The following is a 10,997-nucleotide window of genomic DNA, read 5'->3' as shown; positions in this document are numbered from 1 at the left end:
CCAGAATAAGAATAAGAGACCATGTGGTAGCCAGTTGAGAAGCAGACACAACTAACTGGGTCTCTCCAGCGGGATGGGAGCCCTGCTGGCACTTCCAGCAGGGATCAGGAGACAGCAGAGACAGAGGGAGAATCGCTCTAAATCAGCACAGGTGCAATTTGAGATATTACACAAATTCTAGTGCAGAGGAAGGTGATGGTGGAGTCTGCGCTCAGCTCCATTCTCACCAGTATGGGGCTTAGGAGATGAAGGGTGTTGGGATAATCGGGCAGACAGGAGGTCTCTGAGCACTGTCCTGCGTCAAAAGCGGTCTTGACGGTCCCAAACATCCACTACAGACAACTCGCAACAGGGGAGAAGCAGCATCGGGCAAACGACAGCTACAGTGAGACCTTCTGGGGTGAGAGAGGTGATGCTTCCCGTCTGCCAGAAACCCTTCCCAGAGCACAACCCAGCAGATCGCTTTGGTTTCACAGCAGCGGAAGCAGGGCTACGCCTTTGCCCCAGCACGCGATCCTGAGACACGGTGCAATTATTTCTAGAGCCGTGGCGCAGTTACGGCAGGACTCCCACCTCCTTGGGCTGAGCGAGGCAAGCGCTGGCTTCCTCGGTCTGCCTGCAGCCACAGCGCTCCAACACGTGGCCGGCACAACCTGCCTGCGCCTCCTGCCAGATGTCCCCAAGCTGAGGTTTGCCCTCAGAGCCGGTGGCAGCGTCTGCGAATACTCACTGCGTCCCAAGTTGGTGGCCACGTGTTGAAGCACTTCTATCTGTTTGATGGCTTCCCGGCGGGTGAAGTGAACGACCAGCACCCAGTAGCCCGAGGAAAGATCTTGCAGGCTGGAAGAAGAAGTCCAGAGAAAGGTTAAGCGAGGGCTTCGTTATCTCCATCTCAGTTACTGCCTAAATGGCTTCCCCGTGCTGAGGCCACAGCAAAGCACGGTGAAAAGCAGCCCAGCAGCCCAGAGGCAGGCTCCACGCGTACCCATAGAGCAGAGCATGGTCCAGATGTTCGCAGAGTCGCTGCAGAACCTTGTCATGGTTTCTGATGGCCGGTGTCTCATCTTCACAGGCGGCAAAGTAGCTCTGCAGCTGCAAAAAAAAGAGGTGGAATGGCTGAAACGTCCTTCTACAGCCCGCTGAGGTGGCAGATGGAGATGCCAAGACACTCACAGCCAGCATTAAATAGCTTTTTTTAATCTCTCAGCTTGCTAAGCCTTGATGCAGGTTACTTACGGGGTGTAGCGCTTGGTTTTAAGAGTACCCTAAAGGCAGTAACTCACAGGGACAACCTCACCCACGAAGATTTGTGCACTTTTCAGAGATGTGCCAGCAGCGTGGCTGCGGCTGCAGAACCAACTTCCCTGTTTGGCACAGCCTCCTCCTTTACAGCCAACACTACTGTGGGGTTTTGGTGGTTCCTCTGCAGCAGTGCAGCCATCGCAAAGTAGTTCAGAGCAAAAATAAAAATCAGAGCTCTGGGCTTTTTTGGGCTCTGCCACAGACGAGTCCCCTTGTCAGTCCCAGGGTCTTGCCATGGGAAAATGCTGGTTGGGAAGGGACGGTGTGTCCAGGTATAAACGATGCTCTGAGTCCAGAGGCCTCAATCTTGCAGCACGTCCGCTTTGTGCTACAGCTGTGCAAAATCTCAGCGCGGTTTCAGCATCCCGGGAAGAGACAAAGGTTTTCTTGTGACAGGCGGCTCGAATAACCGCTGCGATGCCGGGTGTTGATGCCAGGCAGCTGAGAGCTGCCCCAGACTTTCAGAAACAGGCTGGTACAGATTGCCTGGCTGCACAGCAGCAGGGACTCAGAGGGTGCAGAGGGCAGCGCAGATATGGACAAAGGCACGTGCATATGGAACAAAGGCAGCTCAATTAACCCCGAGTCATTTGCCTCTGCTGGGGTGAGGCTACATTGCTATGACACATCACGTCATGTAGTTGCCGCTTTCTCAAAAATCAGGACAGCTCGACTCATCCTCGGTTAACCCATTCTCAGCCGTGAAGTTAGCGCTTGGCCCCGTGCTCTGCTGACAACAGCCCTCAGAGGCTCGACGCCGAGTAAATTGCTTTTCTGCTTCTGCAAAACCTGCTAGAAATCCTAGAAATCCCCTTAGACCCAAATCCTCTATCCCTTCCCAGCCGACCCACCGGCCTCCTCCTGCCCCTGGAGCTTACAGATCTATTTAGGTCCCCGTCTCGCACATACTTGGCATTCAGGCAGGGAGATTACTCACCCAGGATGTAATCTCAGCTGAATATGCCACGTTTATTCGCTCTGGCTGTCGACGAGCGAGCACGGTTCAGCTGAGCCACAACACATCACCCGTACGCACGTTATTTTGGTGACACGATACGTCTTTGCCAAACCTCACCAGTAGATTTAAAAAAACAAAAACTTGATGGCATTGTGCGTGTCGAGCCTGACCCATCCCCAGAAATCGGTTTCTTCCTCTTGAATTACTACTAGAGCCAGAGAAGCTCCTTTAGAAAATCATCCAGTCTCGATGTAAAAGTTCTCAAGGGGGACAGAGAACCTCACAGCCCCTGGGAAACTGCTCCCAACCCTCTTAAAAATATGGATATATCTAGCTCCAACACCCCCCTGGCTTGAAGACCTTGACTCTCTCTGGAGCTCTTAGGTAAGACGGGAGAGCCAGGCGTGTTCCTGCATGGAGCAGGTCCCAGCCCTTACATGGGAAAGAACTGCTGAGCCCGAAGAATCGCCGCCAAATTCCCTTGTCCGATGGCACAGCGCAACTCAGCCTGTCCCTGTCCTGTCTAGTCAAGGTAAATCCCCTGGGGAAGAAAATACGCAATAACGTTTGGTTCACAGAGCCACCCGTGGGTGCTCCAGCGATGCACAGACACCCAGGTGAGATCCAAAGCATTTCAGCTCAGAAGCTCTTATCCATTTTTGGGAGGAAGCTGAGCCAGAAGATTTACAGCCCAGCCCCAAGCAAGTAGGAGAATGCCCTAAAATCCCACTATTGAAGAAATATTTCAGGATCTACCTTCAACCAGTGTTTTAAAGCTCACTCCTGCAGCGAGGACACTGGAGGAATAAAAGTCATAATTCAGAGCCATATCCCTCACGTGATGGGTAGATGGAGCCATGGGGGATGCTCTCCAAGAGCTGCCTGCAGCTCACTACAATATCCCATTTGGGGGAAAATTGAGGCAGGAAGCAAAGCCCCTGTCATACGGGATGCGAGCCAGGATTTGAAGGCAGAAATCCCCAGCTTATCTAACCAGGCTGTTGCCTCTGCAGAGAGCCAGGGTACCCTCGGAGGAGGATTTCTGTCCTGGGTGTTTCTGCAGGCTCTGTGCCGGCTTGAGGAAATGCAGCTGTGGGAGACAGCTAGGGGAGAACAAAAACAACCGGACCCTACATCAGCTTACCACTAAAACCAGAGCCACTCAGCCAGCTCGGCACACGCAGCTCGGGGAGGTCATCTCGGAGGGAACTTGGAGCCTGTCTGTGTCATCGCCTGGAGGAATTCCCCGTGACAGAGAGACTCCAAGGCTGGGCAGCGCCAGATGAGCAAACAGACACATTTCCTCTTTTTTCTTTCCTTCCCTCTCAAAAAAGAGCTTAGATCTTTGTTACAGTCCTTCCTGCAGCCAGTTCACAGCTCCCAACCCTCTCTGTTGTTACACGGACCGACCCGCTCCCATCATCAGAGGATGCAAACCGTTAGCAAACGGCAGTTGTCTCATCTCAACACCTCCAAACATCGAGGAGCACCAGGGAATTTCTGAAAAACAGATTTCTCTTCCCGAGAAAAGCCAAATCTTCCCCCCCACCCCCATGGAGCGATCTAGGTTTTGAAGGGCTCGTTCTGTGTTATATTAAGGCTTGGTGTAACTTTTAGCGGCTCTGCAAGGAGCACGCAGCCTCCTCCCCGCACAAACCAGTTACCACTGCGTTTCACCCCCTTCCTGGGGAAACTGCTGGAAAACCCAACCCCATAGTGATGTCCAGACCAAACCTACCCCAAAAGGCTCAAGTCTGCCCCTCTGCAACCTCAAGAGCCAGAGGATGAGCTGGTGTGACTGTGCCTTGCTCAGAGTCACGAGGGGGACGCCAGCCCTGTGCACGTGGGGCGCTGCAAGTGAGAAACGCACACTCAGCAGTTTTGATTTTGGATTTGGGCAGTTCAAGCCACAAAGGAGCTGTTGGTCACAGGGTAGCGCACCAATGGCTCGCTCCTACCCACAGGGACAAAGATGTGCTGCCGCATTCCCCAGATCGTGCTGTGTCAAAGGATGGTGCCGTTTCCAGCATCCCTCCAAAATAAACATGGCCAACGGCTCACAGCCCCAAGCAAAGGACGTGCACCACTTGCCGGAACACAATAAGCCCCAAAAAGAGATCGGTCGGGTGAATCCCCGCCGAGCTACCATGTGTCCAGGGAAGAAACAAGACAGAACAAGCCTTGGGATCTCCTGGGTGGAGTCATCCCTACGGCGAGGGTGACAAAAGGCTGAGACTTGCAAAAGCTGATGGGGAGGCGTTTCAAGCTTGGGAAGAAGGGTGAAGACAGACATGGAGGAAAAGTACCATGAAATAGCTTTCCCAGTTGGGGAACAAAATCCAGTTGCATCATTTTCCAAAGGCCCGCTGGCCTGGTCCAAGATCCACCTAGCCGAAAATCTGCAGGAATTGTGGTTTCTGTAGGAAACCACAAGCATCTTATGGCAGAGGCGCAGACCATGGATGATCCCAGCACCCGACCCTGATCGTGCAGCACAGGCAGGGGTGACAGGTCACCGCCCTGAAAACGTGGCATTTATACGGAGTGTTTACTTCTCTCCTGTAAATTGCTATAAAACACAGACGAATAATTTGAAACCAACCTCTCCCTAATCACGGCGTCGCAGATGGACCTGTTTGGGAGGTGGTGACCAAACTTTATGAAGCATTCATAAAGCAGCTCCCTGACACATCTGGGCAGCAAGCCGGGCTGGAGCTAGGGAAAAATCAGGAATGAGGAAAGCAATAAGGTTAAAAAGCATCAACCATAATGCGACATTGGGCATCTCTGGGTTTTCCAGAGAGATGCTCATCTCCTCTGTGCTCCAAAACCAGAAGGAAGGGTTGAAGGCTGGTTTGGATGGAGGACTTATGTGGGGCACGGTGAACGCCTCCAGCCCTGACCCGGGGCTATTTATAGACATTCCTGTGGCCAAAATAAGCACCGTTGGCATGCAGAAGGCATCCCCGTCATTCACCGAGATCACTCTGCAGCCCTGACCGGGTCCGAACACCGGTGTTGAGACAGCGTGGGACAAAACCTGCATCGGTGAACTGGTTACAAAAGCCCAAACACTCGACGCCAGCGAGTTAAACACACTTGAGAAGAAAGCAGAGGAGGAAGGCGTTTGTCCACAGGGAACAGAGAACCAGTTTGCACGGGGGGGGGAACACGGGGTTTGCGCTTCGAACAACCGCACCTCATCCCCATTGAGGATAAGGTGGGTTTAATTGCTGTTTATCAATCACGAGTTGATTTTGGGTTTTTGGCAGTGATACACCACACCCCGCTCTGGCGCGCACGAGAAAGGATATTCCTTGCACAATTTTATAGCCTACTAATTGCACCCATTCTCAATGAGTGTGAAGCTCTGCAGGCTCATTTGCAGAGCTCCCGTGTCACAAGAGATGCCAAAAAACAATCAGGCGGGCGTGCTCTAAAGTCCATTCTCCAAATCTAATCATTCTTGTAGCTCTCCTTTGAAATCTCTCCAGTATTTCTACAACCTTATTGAAATACTGAAATACAGTCTCCTGACCTGTTCACGGCTGGCCATAACCCAACCCAGTCTCCCTCTCCTCTCCGTAAATCTGGTCCACAGATGTTTCACTAGCAGCTCTCCAACACCAAGTTCATTTCCCTTATTCTGCTTGGTATTTCCCTGGCAGGACAAACACGGCGAAAGAAAAGCAAAGAGCCCAGTCGGGCACTCTGCATTCCTCCAGATCGCTTAGCCACAGCGCTCGCCGCATGGGAAAGGCGAGAGGCGCTTCGAAACCCGCTTTCCCACCCACAGCACACGGACTGCGAGTGGTTTTCCCCAGCTGCAGGAACGCAAAACAAAAGCAGTGCCACCAAAGCAGCAAGCGGACAGACAAAACATAACAGAAACTGCAGAAGCCCTTCTTCAGCCTCAATTCCTGTCCTCTCACCCTCTTCCCCAGTGGCTGGAAAGACACCTTCTCCAAGCTATCAAGTAGGTGGTTTTCTTTGAGGGCAGTATTTCGCGAGCCATCCAGGCAGGCAGCTGGAGATGCAAACCCTTTGCTAGACTCAAAACCCTTCCCACGCCTGCTCCCAGCACTTGCTTTTCCACCACACTGCCCGACCGGACAAGGATGGTGGCACAGTACCTACTGGACTGCACAGCCAAAATAACCCTCTGCAGCAAGAGCAAACCCACACGGTTTGCTGTGAACGTAGCTTGCAAAGCCGTCTAACAACGTAATGCTGATTAAGAAGCCAGCTCTGGGTCTTGGCACTCAGTCTGGGGCTGCAGCCAGAGCTGAGCACCCTCAGGAGAAAGCCCGGAGCTCCGGGGAGCACCAAAAAAAGGTGGCAGGTGACTGAACTTGTCCCATGCGGACGATGACAGCTCAATCCCAAGGGAAGAGGGAATGGGAAGGGGCAGGACAGACACGTAAGAGGACAGCTAAGCAACTAGCGCTCTCATACCTGCTCAGGGGAGTACAGACATTCAATGGCAAATGGATAAAGAGGTTGAACTACTCTGCCTGGAAAACTCCTAGTCTTTCATACCACCCATAAAAGCAGGCTGAATTTCAAGGCAGGGATGTTATTCTCTCTTTACGCTTGTATAACACAAAGCGCTGAAACTTCAGCTCGAGCAGGATGTTTTGGAGGTTGCATACATGATCTGACTCAACATTTCTTACAATAAGCTTCCAAACCAGCACCAGCCTCAGTGCCCATCCTGGAACTCCGCACACTTCGCTTGGGTCTTGTGGCTTTCTCCATGAAATATATCGACACGCTCAGAGCATGAGCACGTTGAAGGCACCACAAGTAACGCTGGAGCAGCCTGGAGAGAAACAGAGCATGCTCATGATGCGCAGAGACAGGAGCCTGAAACAGGTGAAGCTGAAACCCACAGCAAAGATGCTCCGTGGCTGGAAACGCAGAGCTCTGAAGCATTCGCAATCCAGCGCCAGCAAGGCTGTCACCTCCTGGGACACGTACGCTCATCAGCTACCACACCCCAAAGGCTTTTCCAGGGCGTTCCTTCATTGTTTCTGAGCAGCAAACCTCACAGCAGGCTGGACCTATGCATGGCTTAGCCAAGGACAGGATTTTTTCCAGTGGTGACACTTTGCAAGCTGCAGGGAGCATCCCGTTGCTCTGTCACGGTGAGCAGGGGACAGGCACGGAGCTGGCGGCTGTGGAACAGGATCCCTGCGCTCACTGAAGGGACACAGAAAAGTCACACACTTGGCACAACAGAAAAAATAGATTTCACAGGAAGGAAAAAAAAACCAAAAAAACAAAAAAACAAATCTGGTTGGTAAACACACCAAAACAAGCGAGCGCAGGGTGCTTGTGCTCTGCAAGTTTCGGTAACGGCGCTGCTCTCACAGCGAGCTGCTGCTTACTCACACACCGGCTTTGAATCTCTCCCCCTCAACCGAGTCCTCTGTCCCACTGTTATTTCGGTTTCTCCTCTTGGACCAGGATATCAGAAGCGGGGAAAGCTGAAATCACTCAACAGCCACTGAAATTGTGCAATGGGAGGCAGAGAGGCTCAGAGGCATTGCTTCAGCTCCTCGTACAAAACGCACTGCTGCAATTCATCCTCCTCCTAAACCAACTGCTCTCCCAGCGAAATGCTTTGCACTAGTGGTAGGAGAACAAACGGGACTCCTTCTCCCCAAAAGGCTATCATAGCCTTGTCTACCAGCAGATCCAGAGCTGTTTTTCAGAAATACCTCTTCTGGGTATAAAGGACCAGAAGAGTTTTGGTACCCCACAGAATCCAATCCCCTTGCAACTGCAGACGATGAACCTCGTATCATCGCCAGACCTGCGTCAGGATGCGGTATTAGGAATTTCAAAAGAGATAAACCTTGAAATGCTCAAATAACCCAAGAAATACACTGCTGCGCTCTCAGCAGAATCACAAACGGCTTTGTTCGCTTGCAAAACAGCGGCAAAGCCCTTAGAGGACCACCAAAATACACAGTGTCAGAGCTGCAAGAGTTTGTAGACTTCTTAAAAGCACCCAAGCGACCGTTGTGTCTTCATGGCTGACTTACAAGCTCCACGAGATTGCTGCTAGCTTCACAGAATTTCAGAGTTGGAAGGGACCTCTAGAGATCATCTAGTCCAAAAGATGGGCCACGGGCTTTTGATGGTCTCATGGTCTGGTGGCTGGCAACACATGGCAAAGGGGCAGGACAGGACTGCCCACAGGAGCGATGTCAATCCCTACTGCGTGCTCCCCACGGCCACAGCAGATGCAGCCTGGAGCAAGCATGAGCGAGAGGGAATATCCTGGCAGAGATAAAAACCCCTGTGGTCTTAGAGCCAGTGAGGTGCCCCTCAACGGGAAGCAGAAGGCAAGTCGCAATTTGGCTATTTTCACATCTCCAGAATTGCCACCTCTGTGTCACGGCAGCTGGGCTAAAGAAATCCACCCAGCCAGAGATGAGCACATTCTCTCTGTGATTTGAAGAGGGATGCTCCACTCCAGCACTACCTGCTCCTCTCCAGGACATGGGGGGCACCAAACCATCCCCAAATCTACCCTCCCTCACCGTGCAGGAGAAGCAGAGATGTTGCAACGTAGAGCTCAGGGAGCCTGAGGGACTGCAAAGGCATTTCGCTGGTACAGGGCTGTAAATCTGATCCGGAGACAAGCAGAAAAGGTCCAGCATTAATTTGCTGTGGGGAAAGTGGAAACCTTCCCAAAGTCATGCATAAAGAGAGCAGAGCCAGAGCTTTTGGCAAGAACTCCTGCAACATCAGCAAAAAACATTGCTCCACCTGATTGACATGCACCAAGGATCAGCTGCTCTAGAGTTCATGGGAATTTGTGTCCTTCAAAGCCAGTAGGAAAGCCCGAAAAACAGAGAAGAGTCCCAAAATTTTGGATTCTGATCTTAAGTTTAGCACCTGGAATTGCCAAAAACAAGCACTGTTTAAGGACTTTGCATTTTCGCCACCTAATCACAAGCACGACAGCAATAAACCTCTCCTGAACCCACAGCCATGTCCGGCAGGGCACAGAAATCCAACAAAAGAATACAAAACATCTATGCTACCAGCTTCAGCAGAGACCAGGTCACCTGTGATAGCTCTTAGCTACCAAGAGATGCTTGGCCAAGGATAGACATGAAGCGGTTGGCATTTCTAGCGTGCTTATCACGGCAAGAGTTCAACGGGGAGACACCAGGAGGCAGCTCTCATCCCATTGCTGCCACACATGGTCACAGCTCCTAGAAGAAAACAAAACAAGCACATGAGCGAACAAGGGTCTGCAGCCCACTGGGAGAGGATGCGCAGAAAGCGGTGAATGCACACTGAGCCGTAACATGCCCATCTCCAGCCTTCTGCCTCAATAAGGCCCTAATTCTTTAAAACAATAATATTTTTAAAAAAAGGGTTAGGCATCAATTTGCACAGTAATTTGTCCTGGAGCACAGCCCTCTTAGCAGAAAACAGGGTGAGGGAGCGTTGGATAGGAAAGGGGAAAAGTAAACGGTCACAAGGCAGAAGCAACGAGCTCTGCGGCATCACACTGCATCGATGTAACCAGAGCAGAAAGCATTGCCCTCCGAATTAATTTATACCTCCCAGGGAGGACAGAGAGGACAAGCTGCAGATGGGAAATCAACACCGTGCTCCCAGTTCCCTTGGATGTGTGCTGGAACTGAAGCAGGGACCCAACCCACTACTGCTGAGCTCTCCCAACCTCTCCTGAAGCCACCAAGAGCAGCAGCCTCTTGACACCTCTCCAGCTGCAGGGGACAAGTCATCGGGTGTCTAAATTACATGTTCTGCCTCTCTCTCTGCAGTCGAGGCCTCATCTCACCCCTCTGCAGTCAATGGCAAAGCTACCGCTGATCTCTGAGATACGGGTGAAGTATGTGAACGGTCCAGGTCTGGCACTTGGGTATCACACAGAGAAACCCACAGGTCTGTAATTACCCTCCCCGAGCAGGTTTGCATCCCCAGCTTTTCTACCTGTGCTCCATCCCTCATATATTTCTAGGAAAATAAGAGAGAAACAGGCCTGTTCACTGAGGCCTGAGGGATTCGCTTGGAACCGAAGCACTTTTTTTTTTTTTTTTTTGCTGTTGATTTGTATGGAATTTACTCACTGCTTGTGCTCTGACCCCCCAACTCCTGAAGTTCAGAGGCACCCTGCAGAAACTGAAGTCACAGCCAGGCAAAGTCACAGCCACAGGTCTCCGCGGCACAAACCCTGCCCTGGGCCGCGCTGCTGCTCGTTGCCTTCCCCATCCGAAGCAGAGGGAAGCTGACAAGCATCTGCATGTTTTTCCCTGTGCCACTCGGTGAAAATAAGGCAGTTTTTCTGCCGCTGCTACTCAAAGCCTGACGTTGTAACCAGATACCTCAGCCTTCAGTGGTGGTTTGTCCCAGTTTACCCAGTGCCGAGGTGGGATTCACTCCTGGCTGTCTTCTAAGATAACACCTGACTTGCAGTGCACAGACTGCTGAGAGTCCACAAACTTTGGGTCTGAAGCTGAGAAAAGAAAACCTATCATCATCTGGCCAAAAAGTGGTGTGGAGAGGTGTGTGCATCACCACAAACACATCCAAACCCTGCGCTCCACAACTCAAACCTGCAACGATGGCGAAAGTAAGGAGCGAGCAACCTACACAGCTAGGAAGCTTTCGAAATCAGAAGCGAGATACTTGGAAAACTCCTCCGCACTCTGTGACACAATCCCAGTGATGAGGAGTTACTCAAGACGGA

The 10,997-nt window shown here is 51.7% G+C and overlaps 1 protein-coding gene across 1 annotated transcript in view; it reads right to left on the bottom strand.

Moving 5' to 3' along the window:
* PLEKHM2 (pleckstrin homology domain containing, family M (with RUN domain) member 2) overlaps window positions 1-10,997 on the bottom strand; it is a 25,347-nt gene that overhangs the window by 12,938 nt on the left and 1,412 nt on the right. The window contains 2 exon segments of the mRNA XM_009888350.1: window positions 731-840; window positions 986-1,092. Of these exon segments, the coding sequence (XP_009886652.1) occupies window positions 731-840; window positions 986-1,092 (217 nt within the window).

This window comes from Charadrius vociferus, unplaced genomic scaffold (genome assembly GCF_000708025.1).
Source record: "Charadrius vociferus isolate BGI_N301 unplaced genomic scaffold, ASM70802v2 scaffold107, whole genome shotgun sequence".
NCBI classification, from domain to species: domain Eukaryota; kingdom Metazoa; phylum Chordata; class Aves; order Charadriiformes; family Charadriidae; genus Charadrius; species Charadrius vociferus.
The sequence above is the reverse complement of the archived record's forward strand: the minus strand, read 5'-3'. Positions and strand labels throughout refer to the sequence as shown.